This window comes from Rhinatrema bivittatum, chromosome 8, assembly GCF_901001135.1.
Source record: "Rhinatrema bivittatum chromosome 8, aRhiBiv1.1, whole genome shotgun sequence".
NCBI lineage: Eukaryota > Metazoa > Chordata > Amphibia > Gymnophiona > Rhinatrematidae > Rhinatrema > Rhinatrema bivittatum.
Window position 1 is genome coordinate 3,163,265 of NC_042622.1, and position 14,880 is coordinate 3,178,144.

At 53.9% G+C, this 14,880-nt stretch overlaps 1 protein-coding gene across 1 annotated transcript in view; it reads right to left on the reverse strand.

The window, feature by feature from the left end:
* The window catches only part of HM13 (histocompatibility minor 13), a 45,274-nt gene extending 30,400 nt beyond the window's left edge, over positions 1-14,874 (reverse strand). The window contains exons 1-2 of the mRNA XM_029612663.1: positions 14,850-14,874; positions 11,904-11,987 (exon numbers count right to left, since the gene is read on the reverse strand). Of these exons, the coding sequence (XP_029468523.1) occupies positions 11,904-11,934 (31 nt within the window). The 5' untranslated portion in view covers positions 11,935-11,987; positions 14,850-14,874. The remainder of the gene's footprint in view (positions 1-11,903; positions 11,988-14,849) is intronic.
* Positions 14,875-14,880: the final 6 nt, after the last annotated feature.

The following is a 14,880-nucleotide window of genomic DNA, read 5'->3' on the forward strand; positions in this document are numbered from 1 at the left end:
CCCTGTGAGCCTTCCCTCCTGTTCTGCCTCTCACAATACATCCAGGAACAGAGAACAGAGATTACCCTGTGAGCCTTCCCTCCTGTTCTGCCTCTCACATTACATCCAGGAACAGAGATAACCCTGTGAGCCTTCCCTCCTGTTCTGCCTCTCACAATACATCCAGGAACAGAGAACAGAGATACCCTGTGAGCCTTCCCTCCTGTTCTGCCTCTCACAATACATCCAGGAACAGAGAACAGAGATTACCCTGTGAGCCTTCCCTCCTGCCCTGCCTCTCACATTACATCCAGGAACAGAGATAACCCTGTGAGCCTTCCCTCCTGCCCTGCCTCTCACATTACATCCAGGAACAGAGATAACCCTGTGAGCCTTCCCTCCTGTTCTGCCTCTCACAATACATCCAGGAACAGAGAACAGAGATTACCCTGTGAGCCTTCCCTCCTGTTCTGCCACTCACATTACATCCAGGAACAGAGATAACCCTGTGAGCCTTCCCTCCTGTCCTGCCTCTCACATTACATCCAGGAACAGAGATAACCCTGTGAGCCTTCCCTCCTGTTCTGCCTCTCACAATACATCCAGGAACAGAGATAACCCTGTGAGCCTTCCCTCCTGTCCTGCCTCTCACATTACATCCAGGAACAGAGAACAGAGATAACCCTGTGAGCCTTCCCTCCTGTTCTGCCTCTCACATTACATCCAGGAACAGAGAACAGAGATAACCCTGTGAGCCTTCCCTCCTGTTCTGCCTCTCACATTACATCCAGGAACAGAGAACAGAGATAACCCTGTGAGCCTTCCCTCCTGTTCTGCCTCTCACATTACATCCAGGAACAGAGATAACCCTGTGAGCCTTCCCTCCTGTCCTGCCTCTCACATTACATCCAGGAACAGAGAACAGAGATAACCCTGTGAGCCTTCCCTCCTGTCCTGCCTCTCACAATACATCCAGGAACAGAGAACAGAGATAACCCTGTGAGCCTTCCCTCCTGTTCTGCCTCTCACATTACATCCAGGAACAGAGATAACCCTGTGAGCCTTCCCTCCTGTTCTGCCTCTCACAATACATCCAGGAACAGAGATAACCCTGTGAGCCTTCCCTCCTGTCCTGCCTCTCACATTACATCCAGGAACAGAGATAACCCCGTGAGCCTTCCCTCCTGTCCTGCCTCTCACATTACATCCAGGAACAGAGATAACCCCGTGAGCCTTCCCTCCTGTCCTGCCTCTCACATTACATCCAGGAACAGAGATAACCCCGTGAGCCTTCCCTCCTGCCCTGCCTCTCACATTACATCCAGGAACAGAGATAACCACGTGAGCCTTCCCTCCTGCCCTGCCTCTCACATTACATCCAGGAACAGAGATAACCCCGTGAGCCTTCCCTCCTGCCATGCCTCTCACATTACATCCAGGAACAGAGATAACCCCGTGAGCCTTCCCTCCTGCCCTGCCTCTCACATTACATCCAGGAACAGAGATAACCCTGTGAGCCTTCCCTCCTGCCCTGCCTCTCACATTACATCCAGGAACAGAGATAACCCCGTGAGCCTTCCCTCCTGTCCTGCCTCTCACATTACATCCAGGAACAGAGATAACCCTGTGAGCCTTCCCTCCTGTTCTGCCTCTCACAATACATCCAGGAACAGAGAACAGAGATAACCCTGTGAGCCTTCCCTCCTGTTCTGCCTCTCACAATACATCCAGGAAAAGAGAACAGAGATACCCTGTGAGCCTTCCCTCCTGTCCTGCCTCTCACATTACATCCAGGAACAGAGATAACCCTGTGAGCCTTCCCTCCTGTTCTGCCTCTCACAATACATCCAGGAACAGAGAACAGAGATAACCCTGTGAGCCTTCCCTCCTGTTCTGCCTCTCACATTACATCCAGGAACAGAGATAACCCTGTGAGCCTTCCCTCCTGTTCTGCCTCTCACATTATATCCAGGAACAGAGATAACCCTGTGAGCCTTCCCTCCTGTTCTGCCTCTCACATTACATCCAGGAACAGAGATAACCCTGTGAGCCTTCCCTCCTGCCCTGCCTCTCACATTACATCCAGGAACAGAGATAACCCTGTGAGCCTTCCCTCCTGTTCTGCCTCTCACATTACATCCAGGAACAGAGATAACCCTGTGAGCCTTCCCTCCTGTTCTGCCTCTCACATTACATCCAGGAACAGAGATAACCCTGTGAGTCTTCCCTCCTGCCCTGCCTCTCACATTACATCCAGGAACAGAGATAACCCTGTGAGCCTTCCCTCCTGCCCTGCCTCTCACATTACATCCAGGAACAGAGATAACCCTGTGAGCCTTCCCTCCTGTTCTGCCACTCACATTACATCCAGGAACAGAGATAACCCTGTGAGCCTTCCCTCCTGTTCTGCCACTCACATTACATCCAGGAACAGAGATAACCCTGTGAGCCTTCCCTCCTGTTCTGCCTCTCACAATACATCCAGGAACAGAGATAACCCTGTGAGCCTTCCCTCCGGTCCTGCCTCTCACATTACATCCAGGAACAGAGATAACCCTGTGAGCCTTCCCTCCTGTCCTGCCTCTCACATTACATCCAGGAACAGAGATAACCCCGTGAGCCTTCCCTCCTGTCCTGCCTCTCACATTACATCCAGGAACAGAGATAACCCCGTGAGCCTTCCCTCCTGCCCTGCCTCTCACATTACATCCAGGAACAGAGATAACCCCGTGAGCCTTCCCTCCTGTTCTGCCTCTCACATTACATCCAGGAACAGAGATAACCCCGTGAGCCTTCCCTCCTGTCCTGCCTCTCACATTACATCCAGGAACAGAGATAACCCCGTGAGCCTTCCCTCCTGTCCTGCCTCTCACATTACATCCAGGAACAGAGATAACCCTGTGAGCCTTCCCTCCTGTTCTGCCTCTCACATTACATCCAGGAACAGAGATAACCCTGTGAGACTTCCCTCCTGCCCTGCCTCTCACATTACATCCAGGAACAGAGATAACCCTGTGAGCCTTCCCTCCTGTTCTGCCTCTCACTTTACATCCAGGAACAGAGATAACCCTGTGAGCCTTCCCTCCTGGAGGGAGGGCGAGAGCTGGACGTGGTGAGAAAGTGCAGAGTACAGAGGAGATGGTGAGAATGAGGGAGGGTGAGAGCTGGACGTGGTGAGGAAGTGCAGAGTACAGAGGAGATGGTGAGAATGAGGGAGGGTGAGAGCTGGACGTGGTGAGGAAGTGCAGAGTGTAAAGGAGATGGTGAGAATGAGGGAGGGTGAGAGCTGGACGTGGTGAGGAAGTGCAGAGTACAAAGGAGATGGTGAGAATGAGGGAGGGTGAGAGCTGGACGTGGTGAGGAAGTGCAGAGTACAGAGGAGATGGTGAGAATGAGGGAGGGTGAGAGCTGGACGTGGTGAGGAAGTGCAGAGTGTAAAGGAGATGGTGAGAATGAGGGAGGGTGAGAGCTGGACGTGGTGAGGAAGTGCAGAGTACAGAGGAGATGGTGAGAATGAGGGAGGTGAGAGCTGGACGTGGTGAGGAAGTGCAGAGTGTAAAGGAGATGGTGAGAATGAGGGAGGGCGACAGCTGGATGTGGTGAGGAAGTGCACAGTACAGAGGAGATGGTGAGAATGAGGGAGGGTGAGAGCTGGACGTGGTGAGGAAGTGCAGAGTGTAAAGGAGATGGTGAGAATGAGGGAGGGTGAGAGCTGGACGTGGTGAGGAAGTGCAGAGTACAAAGGAGATGGTGAGAATGAGGGAGGGTGAGAGCTGGACGTGGTGAGGAAGTGCAGAGTACAGAGGAGATGGTGAGAATGAGGGAGGGTGAGAGCTGGACGTGGTGAGGAAGTGCAGAGTGTAAAGGAGATGGTGAGAATGAGGGAGGGTGAGAGCTGGACGTGGTGAGGAAGTGCAGAGTACAGAGGAGATGGTGAGAATGAGGGAGGTGAGAGCTGGACGTGGTGAGGAAGTGCAGAGTGTAAAGGAGATGGTGAGAATGAGGGAGGGCGACAGCTGGATGTGGTGAGGAAGTGCACAGTACAGAGGAGATGGTGAGAATGAGGGAGGGTGAGAGCTGGACGTGGTGAGGAAGTGCAGAGTACAGAGGAGATGGTGAGAATGAGGGAGGGTGAGAGCTGGACGTGGTGAGGAAGTGCAGAGTACAGGGGAGATGGTGAGAATGAGGGAGGGTGAGAGCTGGACGTGGTGAGGAGGTGCAGAGTGTAAAGGAGATGGTGAGAATGAGGGAGGGTGAGAGCTGGACGTGGTGAGGAAGTGCAGAGTACAGAGGAGATGGTGAGAATGAGGGAGGGTGAGAGCTGGACGTGGTGAGGAAGTGCAGAGTACAGAGGAGATGGTGAGAATGAGGGAGGGTGAGAGCTGGACGTGGTGAGGAGGTGCAGAGTACAGGGGAGATGGTGAGAATGAGGGAGGGTGAGAGCTGGACGTGGTGAGGAGGTGCAGAGTACAGGGGAGATGGTGAGAATGAGGGAGGGTGAGAGCTGGACGTGGTGAGGAGGTGCAGAGTACAGGGGAGATGGTGAGAATGAGGGAGGGTGAGAGCTGGACGTGGTGAGGAAGTGCAGAGTGTAAAGGAGATGGTGAGAATGAGGGAGGGCGAGAGCTGGACGTGGTGAGGAAGTGCAGAGTGTAAAGGAGATGGTGAGAATGAGGGAGGGCGAGAGCTGGACGTGGTGAGGAAGTGCAGAGTACAAAGGAGATGGTGAGAATGAGGGAGGGCGAGAGCTGGACGTGGTGAGGAAGTGCAGAGTGCAAAGGAGATGGTGAGAATGAGGGAGGGCGAGAGCTGGACGTGGTGAGGAAGTGCAGAGTACAGGGGAGATGGTGAGAATGAGGGAGGGTGAGAGCTGGACGTGGTGAGGAAGTGCAGAGTGCAAAGGAGATGGTGAGATTGAGGGAGGGTGAGAGCTGGACGTGGTGAGGAAGTGCAGAGTACAGGGGAGATGGTGAGAATGAGGGAGGGTGAGAGCTGGACGTGGTGAGGAAGTGCAGAGTGTAAAGGAGATGGTGAGAATGAGGGAGGGCGAGAGCTGGACGTGGTGAGGAAGTGCAGAGTACAGGGGAGATGGTGAGAATGAGGGAGGGTGAGAGCTGGACGTGGTGAGGAAGTGCAGAGTACAGAGGAGATGGTGAGAATGAGGGAGGGTGAGAGCTGGACGTGGTGAGGAAGTGCAGAGTACAGAGGAGATGGTGAGAATGAGGGAGGGTGAGAGCTGGACGTGGTGAGGAAGTGCAGAGTACAGAGGAGATGGTGAGAATGAGGGAGGGCGAGAGCTGGACGTGGTGAGGAAGTGCAGAGTACAGGGGAGATGGTGAGAATGAGGGAGGGTGAGAGCTGGACGTGGTGAGGAAGTGCAGAGTACAGAGGAGATGGTGAGAATGAGGGAGGGTGAGAGCTGGACGTGGTGAGGAAGTGCAGAGTACAGAGGAGATGGTGAGAATGAGGGAGGGTGAGAGCTGGACGTGGTGAGGAAGTGCAGAGTACAGAGGAGATGGTGAGAATGAGGGAGGGTGAGAGCTGGACGTGGTGAGGAAGTGCAGAGTACAGGGGAGATGGTGAGAAGGAGGGAGGGTGAGAGCTGGACGTGGTGAGCGGGCAGAGGGTAAGACCCGGTTTCTCTGCTCTGAGCCATAGGCGCCTGTGCCTTTCCCCTGCAGGCTGTGCTTAGCTCAGGGTGAGTTACATTCAGGCTCCGCAGTGATTTCCAGAGGACTCACAGTCTAAGGGCCCGATTTACTAAGGCTTTTCTCTCATTCTGTGTCCATGGGAAAATGCTTAGGGAATGAGGCCTTGAGTCTGTACCTGAAGTGATTTTCCCAAACTCGCAAGGAGCGGCAGTGGGATTACAACTCTGGCTTCCCTGGTTCTCACCACTGGGCGACTACTTTGCGCTAATTTGCAAACTGTTTTGGTTACAAAGTTCGAGCAGTCATTGCACCTGCTCCTTCTGCTTAAAAGGAAGATGCGAAGCCGTGGAAACGCAATCTGCTGCAGAAGTGCCTGGGGACGCAGACATTTGGAGACCCATAGCCAGCACTACCTAAGCTGGAGAAGTATGAACTAAATTTCCGCAGAGAGAGCCACCCTGTAAAACCAGTACTTTCTTCATGGTCTGATTTTAATGTTTCTCAACTCAAAACAATGCAAGCAATTATTGCCTTCCTGGACATGTCAAATTGCCTGTAAAGAATTGCAGCATAGTTATAAAACTCCTCTTTTTCCTCAGCTACACTCCCCTCTGCCCAATTCTCAAGAAATCTAATGCTCATCCTACTATTCCCCAGAATTTTTATCCCTTCCCTCCCTTTTCTGTCCAAGATAATAGAATCAATTATCCTCAAACAGCTTTCACAATTCCTAGATGAACACTTAGTACTTGATTAGTATCTATTTGTTTTCCAAACACATCATAAAAATATTATCCACCACCCAGGTGATACAAAGTGGCTCTGACTCAGGGACCTCATTTCTCAAAATTCTTTTAGACTCTCATCAAGTACTGAATACAAGAAAATTATTCCTTACCTGCTAATTTTCTTTCCTGTAGTACCATGCAGTCCAGACCATGGGTTAATGTCCCCCTTCCAGCAGATGGAGTCAGAGCAAAAAGTGAGAGGGCGGTCCCTGATAACTGGTGCGCCCTCTGTAAACCTTCAGTATTAAGAATATCCAAGCAATAAGGAAAAACACGCCTTGGATGGATCAATACAAAATTGAATATCAACTGTAAACAAGGCTAAGCAAAAAACTTGCACCCTGAACTCTTAATCAGTCCCAAACCGATCCTGAAATAATTACACAGTCGAGCTAAAAGATTATCCCAAAGAACCACCAACAATCCCGTAGGGTGGGTGACTGGACTGATCCATGGTACTACAGGAACGAAAATTAGCAGGTAAGGAATAATTTTCTTTTCCCTGTACGTACCAGGATCAGTCCAGACCGTGGGATGTACCAAAGCTTCCCTAAGTAGGGTGGGCCACTGATAGCCCAGCTCGAATGACCTGAGCCCCAAAGGAGCCCATGATTGCTGGTTTAAGATTCAAGCGATAGTGACGCACGAATGTGTTTAACGACTTCCAGGTAGCCGCTCTGCAAATCTCCTACAGAGAGGCCACTCTGCTTTCTGCCCAGGAGGCTGCTTGAGCTCGGAGAGAATGAGCCTTTATAATGTCTGGCGGTGGACACCCAGCGCTAACGTACGCCGTAGAAATTGCTTTCTTTAGCAAAGTTTTAGAAGCCTTGTTTCCCCTTCTGGGGACCAGTCCAGAACAAAGGAGGACGCACTTGAAATTGAGGTGTCTAAGCTCTCTGGAATCCTCGTCCTGGAAGAATGGCAGCTCCACCAACTGATTCAAATGAAAGAACGAGACCAACACAAGGATACCCCTGAATCCGTGAAGCGTAGATAACGCTCTCTACATGACAAGGCTTGAAGCTCCGAAATTCTGCGAGTGGAACAGATAGACACCAGGAATACTATCCTGAGAGTGAGGTCCTTGAGGGTAGCTCTCTTCAGAGGTTCAAACGGTGGACCGCCAAGAATTCGAAGCACCAAATTCAAGCTCCACGAAGGACCTAAATTGCATATCGGTGGCTTCACATGCTTTACTCCCTTTAAGGACCGGACTATGTCAGGGTGCGATGAAAGAGTAGTTCCATCCTGATGGAGGGCACCAAGGGCTGCCACCTGTTCTGAGGGAGTTGTAGGCTAATCCCATCTCCAGACCTCGCTGCAAGAAAGATAAGATCTGGGGTATTGTCGCATGATGTGGAGAAAGTTGTGTGGACTGGCACCAAGACTCAAAAACTGTCCAGACCCGGACATAGGACATGGAAAACTTCCTAGCCTTGAGAAGGATGGAGATAACAGCCTCTGGGTACCTTCCTCTTCTCAGCCGGCGCCGCTGAAAAGCCAGGCCGCTAGACAGAAGTGATCTCCCTGGTCGAAAAATACAGGGCCCTATCGGAGAAGGTTCGGCTTAGTCGAAGCAGGCCGTCCACCATAAGGGTTGACCAAGTCTGCAAACCACGGCCGTCGAGGCCATTCCGGAGCTACCAGGATCATGGGTGAATCTATTCTTCGGAGCACCTTTCCCTCTAGGGGCCAAGGCGGAAAAACGTAGAGCAGAAGGTCCCACGGCCATGGGAGGACTAAGGCATCGACGCCCTCTGCGCCTTGTTCTTCTTCTGCAACTGAAGAAGCGCAGAGCCTTTGCGTTCCTTTGAGTGGCCATCAGATCGAGATGGGGAGTCCCCCATTGCGTGAAGAGGAGTGACACTGCTTCCTGGGACAGCACTCTCTCCCCGGGATCTAAGCGCTGGCAATTTAAGAAGTTCACTTGAACATTCTTTATGCCTGCAATGTGAGATGGGACAAATGGAGTTCTGCCCACGGCATTAGCTTGTTCATCTCCTGAGAGACATGGAGACTCCTTGTCCCTCCCTGACGGTCGATGTACGCCACTGTCGTTGCGTTGTCTGAGAGGATTCGGACTGCTCGGCCTTGGACTAGAGGCAGAAAGCGCTTCAGTGCCAGACGAACCGCTCGTCTTCAGACAGTTGATGGGCCACGCTGACTGAACTGGCGTCCACTGCCCCTGTGTCGATTGGCGTCCGCACACAGCCCCCCAGCCGGCGAGGCTGGCGTCTGTCGTAATGATCACCAACTGCGGAACCTCTAGGTCCACCACTCTTAGCAAGTGATCCAGGTTGAGCCACCAGGTCAGGCTGTCCTTGGCTAGAGATGATAGTGGCAGAAGAATCTGAAATTCCCGAAACACCGACTGTCAACAGGAGAGTAATGCTCTTTGCAAGGGACGCATGTGGGAAACGCCCAAGGCACTACATCTATAGTGGAGGCCATGGAGCCCAGCACCTGGAGATAGTCCCAAGCAGTGGGAAGTCGGAGGTTCCAAAAGCATTGAACCTGAGAGAGGAGAGATTGGGCCAATCCAAACAAAGAGAGACTGTGCCCACATTGGTGCCGAAATGAGCTCCCAAGAAGTCGAGTGACTGCGCCGGAGTGAGGCTGCTCTTGTCAAAATTGACGATGCAGCCTAGCGACTGGAGGAGAAGTAATACTCTTTCCACTGAGTGCTGGCACAAATCCGTGGACTTCACCCGGATGAGCCAGTCGTCCAAATAGGGATGGACCAGAATCCCTTCCCCCCGCAGGGCCACCGCCACCACCTCCATAACTTTGGTGAAGGCGCGAGGAGCGGTCACCAGGCCAAATGGCAGGGCCTAGAACTGGAAATGCTGCCCTAAAATCTTGAGGCGGAGGAAGCGCTGATGCTCCTACAGGATGGGGATATGAAGATAAGCCTCCATCAAGTCCAAGGACGTGAGGAACTGTCCCCGGTGTACCGCGGCAATCAATGAGCGCAGGGTTTCCATCCTGAAGTGTGGTATCTTGAGAGTCCTGTTAAACATCTTGGAGACTGCGAAGTAGACGGAATAATGGCCGAACCCTTGTTCCGGTACTGGGAGAATGGCACCCAAATCCAGGAGCTGATCCAGTGTTTGTCGCACTGCGCGCTGTTTGATGAGACCGCACGGAGAGAAGACAAACCTGTCTGAGAGGTCGAGCAAATTTTTTTTTTTTTTTTTAAAGTGTAACCGTGTCGTAGAATATCCAAGACCCACCGGTCTTAGGTGATTTTGATCCACTCCTCGTAGAAGAGGGAATGATGTCCTCCTATCCTGGGAACTGAAGAGTGGACCGGCAACATTTCATTGTGTAGATGTAGCAGAAGCTCCTTGCGTAGAGGAGTTCCGAGCCGGTCTCTGGCCTAGAAAGGAATGAGACCTGGACTGTGACCTCGAAGAGGGAGTCCTGTGAGGCACCAGTCTAGTCTGATAATAACGCCGTTGGCCTCTGAACCGGGTCTGCGAAGTGACGATCTTCCGGCAATTTATGCACCTTATTCTCTCCAAGCGATTTAATGATCTGGTCCAACTTGTCTGGGGCGGACCCATCAATGTCCCCATCTGCATCCCAAAGGAGAAGGTCCTGCGACCCAGGGTGCGGCAGATTAGGAGCTAAAGACCCTGAGGAATTAACAGCTGTCCGTCCTGACTGTCCCCTAAAGAGATCCAACACCCCTGATGGCCTGGGCACCTTTGCTGGTAAAGGTTCCTCCTCCTGCCATTCAGCTTCCGCTTCGAAAAAAAAGCTTTGTGCATTAAAATCACAAATTTAGAAGAAAAGGCCTGCTGTCTCTTTAAGGTCCCCCATCAGGAGGAGAAGCAGGCTCTAGGTCAGCCGGTTGCACAGGGCTTAAATTCGGTGTAATAAAAGTACAACATCAGTAGCAAAATGAGAATTCCCTTCCCCCATCTGGCAAAGAAACAGGTGCAGCAGGCTGGCTCTCCACATGTGGACACAAAATGGCAACAGAGGCATCGGGAGGGAGGGGGGGGGGGGGGTTGCCACGGGAACAGCAAAGTCCTTCTGTGTCCGGCTGCTGCGAGCGGGAGAGAGAGAACTGCTCTCCGCTCCTTCTCCCATAAGCTGCTGGTCCTTGTACAGGGTACTGATTAATAAAAAGTAAAAAAAACTTTTCCTCTTTTTCCTTTTCCCCTCCAGACAGCCTAAAGTGACAGAGAGATTTTACTTCTCTGATGAGACCCCCTGAGGTATGAGGCTTTTCAGGGATGTTACGTCTCTGATGAGACCCCCTGAGGCTTCTCAGGGACGTTACGTCTCTGATGAGACCCCCTGAGGTATGAGGCTTCTCAGGGATATTAAAGTGACAGAGGAATTTTACTTCTCTGATGAGACCCCTGAGGTATGAGGCTTCTCAGGGATGTTACGTCTCTGATGAGACCCGAGTAATGTGACTTCTGAGGGATGTTAAAGTGAGCTGCGCTCACAGAACAGAAGGAACAGACAGAACTTGAACAAAAACTAAATATCAGAACTTTCCTTTTTTTTTTTTCCAAAAACACAGAAATAAACCAGTTGATCTAGTCAGAAATAAAGTAAGAAGTAATAAATTGATAAAGAACACCTGCAAATAATTTGAAAGCTAGACAGGACCGCAGGTTATGCCTCTCAATCTGCTGGAGTCAGAGGAAATACTGAAGGATGGCAGGTGGCACACCAGGATATCTAGGGGGTGCTTTCAGTTTTCTCTCTGACTCCATCTGTTGGAGGGGAGGCATAACCCAGCAGTCTGGACTGATCCTGGTACGTACAGGGAACTCAGGGCAGCAAGGGGTCGTGGGGGAGGTTGGACCACCAGCATTCACGCATAAGGCAGCTGAAATACTGGCTGTAAGAATTAAGTAAACACTTACCCCAAAAACAACAGAAGATAGGAGGAATGTACAAGACAGATCTGTCACTGAAAACAAAGTTCTGCCTGCAAGTCTCCCGAGAAGCTGAACACAAGCTTTTTTTTTAAAAAACTTTATAACTATGATCCATCCAAGGAAAGAATTAGAGGAAAACAAAGAATAAAGAAATTCTGTAAACTATCCTCTAAATGAACTGGGGAACCGAAGGTGCAACTGCCATCTGCTGGAGTCAGAGAAATACTGAGGGCGCGCACCGGTTATCAGGGACTGCCATCTCAGTTTTTGCTCTGACTCCATCTGCAGGAAGGGGGACATAACCCCACGGTCTGGACTGATCCTGGTACGTGCAGGGAACTTCGGATATGTCCGCCTTTGCTACTTTATTTTGCTAGCTGCATACAGACCTCTCATCCATAAGAGGAGTGCTTTCTACTTGTCTGTAGTCTTCACATTTATCTGCACTTCTCCTTCAACCCTTATTTGCTCTATATTTCTGCCACTGCTGCCTTGAACAGACTCATTTGTCTCTTCCCCACCCCTCCTGACCCAGAACCTCCCCATGACCTCACTGGCTCTGGGGATACTCATGCAATTACCTGGAATGACAATGTCTCCAAGACCCAGCATGGCAAAGTTGTTTGCTTCCAACCCGCGCTCCAGCAGATCTTGAGGGAAAACCACTGTAAGACAGAAAGGCAAGATGAGAGGCGCGTGCTTGAGTTCCAAGAAGCAGCCGCTGCAAGGTGGAAAGCGTGCGCGCGGGTCCTGAGAGATGGATGGGGAGGGAGCGCGCTCGCGGGTCCTGAGAGATGGCCGCTGCAAGGTGGAAAGAGCGCGCGCGGGTCCTGAGAGATGGCCGCTGCAAGGTGGAAAGCGCGCGCGCGGGTCCTGAGAGATGGATGGGGAGGGAGCGCGCGCGCGGGTCCTGAGAGATGGCCGGGGAGGGAGCGCGCGGGTCCTGAGAGATGGATGGGGAGGGAGTGCGCGCGCAGGTCCTGAGAGATGGCCGCTGCAAGGTGGAAAGCGCGCGGGTCCTGAGAGATGGATGGGGAGGGAGCGCACGCGCGGGGGTCCTGAGAGATGGATGGGGAGGGAGCGCGCGCGGGTCCTGAGAGATGGATGGGGAGGGAGCGCGCGCGCGCCCTGAGAGATGGATGGGGAGGGAGCGCGCGCGCGCCCTGAGAGATGGATGGGGAGGGAGCGCGCGCGCGCGGGTCCTGAGAGATGGCCGCTGCAAGGTGGAAAGTGTGCTGGATGAGGAAGGTGCGAGGGGGTCCTGAGAGATGGATGGGGAGGGAGTGCGCGCGCGGGTCCTGAGAGATGGATGGGGAGGGAGCGCGCGCGCGGGTCCTGAGAGATGGCCGCTGCAAGGTGGAAAGCGTGCTGGATGAGGAAGGTGCGAGGGGGTGCTGAGAGATGGCCGCTGCAAGGTGGAAAGCGTGCTGGATGAGGAAGCTGCGCGCGGGTCCTGAGAGATGGCCGCTGCAAGGTGGAAAGCGTGCTGGATGAGGAAGGTGCGAGAGGGTGCTGAGAGATGGCCGCTGCAAGGTGGAAAGCGTGCTGGATGAGGAAGGTGCGCGCGGGTCCTGAGAGATGGCCGCTGCAAGGTGGAAAGCGTGCTGGATGAGGAAGGTGCGAGAGGGTGCTGAGAGATGGCCGCTGCAAGGTGGAAAGCGTGCTGGATGAGGAAGGTGCGCGCGGGTCCTGAGAGATGGCCGCTGCAAGGTGGAAAGCGTGCTGGATGAGGAAGGTGCGAGAGGGTGCTGAGAGATGGCCGCTGCAAGGTGGAAAGCGTGCTGGATGAGGAAGGTGCGCGCGGGTCCTGAGAGATGGCCGCTGCAAGGTGGAAAGCGTGCTGGATGAGGAAGGTGCGAGGGGGTGCTGAGAGATGGCCGCTGCAAGGTGGAAAGCGTGCTGGATGAGGAAGGTGCGAGGGGGTGCTGAGACATGGCCACTGCAAGGTGGAAAGCGTGCTGGATGAGGAAGGTGCGAGGGGGGTCCTGAGAGATGGCCGCTGCAAGGTGGAAAGCGTGCTGGATGAGGAAGGTGCGAGGGGGTCCTGAGAGATGGCCGCTGCAAGGTGGAAAGCGTGCTGGATGAGGAAGGTGCGAGGGGGTCCTGAGAGATGGCCGCTGCAAGGTGGAAAGCGTGCTGGATGAGGAAGGTGCGCGCGGATTCTGAGAGATGGCCGCTGCAAGGTGGAAAGCGTGCTGGATGAGGAAGGTGCGAGGGGGTCCTGAGAGATGGCCACTGCAAGGTGGAAAGCGTGCTGGATGAGGAAGGTGCACGCGGATCCTGAGAGATGGCCGCTGCAAGGTGGAAAGCGTGCTGGATGAGGAAGGTGCGAGGGGGTCCTGAGAGATGGATGGGGAGGGAGTGCGCGCGCGGGTCCTGAGAGATGGATGGGGAGGGAGCGCGTGCGCGGGTCCTGAGAGATGGCCGCTGCAAGGTGGAAAGCGTGCTGGATGAGGAAGGTGCGAGGGGGTGCTGAGAGATGGCCGCTGCAAGGTGGAAAGCGTGCTGGATGAGGAAGCTGCGCGCGGGTCCTGAGAGATGGCCGCTGCAAGGTGGAAAGCGTGCTGGATGAGGAAGGTGCGAGAGGGTGCTGAGAGATGGCCGCTGCAAGGTGGAAAGCGTGCTGGATGAGGAAGGTGCGCGCGGGTCCTGAGAGATGGCCGCTGCAAGGTGGAAAGCGTGCTGGATGAGGAAGGTGCGAGAGGGTGCTGAGAGATGGCCGCTGCAAGGTGGAAAGCGTGCTGGATGAGGAAGGTGCGCGCGGGTCCTGAGAGATGGCCGCTGCAAGGTGGAAAGCGTGCTGGATGAGGAAGGTGCGAGGGGGTGCTGAGAGATGGCCGCTGCAAGGTGGAAAGCGTGCTGGATGAGGAAGGTGCGAGGGGGGTGCTGAGAGATGGCCGCTGCAAGGTGGAAAGCGTGCTGGATGAGGAAGGTGCGAGGGGGTCCTGAGAGATGGCCACTGCAAGGTGGAAAGCGTGCTGGATGAGGAAGGTGCGCGCGGGTCCTGAGAGATGGCCGCTGCAAGGTGGAAAGCGTGCTGGATGAGGAAGTTGCGAGGGGGGTCCTGAGAGATGGCCGCTGCAAGGTGGAAAGCGTGCTGGATGAGGAAGGTGCGCGGGGGGTCCTGAGAGATGGCCGCTGCAAGGTGGAAAGCGTGCTGGATGAGGAAGGTGCGCGCAGGTGCTGAGAGATGGCCGCTGCAAGGTGGAAAGCGTGCTGGATGAGGAAGGTGCGAGGGGGTGCTGAGAGATGGCCGCTGCAAGGTGGAAAGCGTGCTGGATGAGGAAGGTGCGAGGGGGTCCTGAGAGATGGCCGCTGCAAGGTGGAAAGCGTGCTGGATGAGGAAGGTGCGCGCGGGTCCTGAGAGATGGCCGCTGCAAGGTGGAAAGCGTGCTGGATGAGGAAGGTGCGCGCGGATCCTGAGAGATGGCCGCTGCAAGGTGGAAAGCGTGCTGGATGAGGAAGGTGCGAGGGGGTGCTGAGAGGCAGCTGCAGTGAAACAGAGCAGGGGCTCCTTTCATACTCACATTTTATAGGAGCCTCAAAGGATTTGGCGAC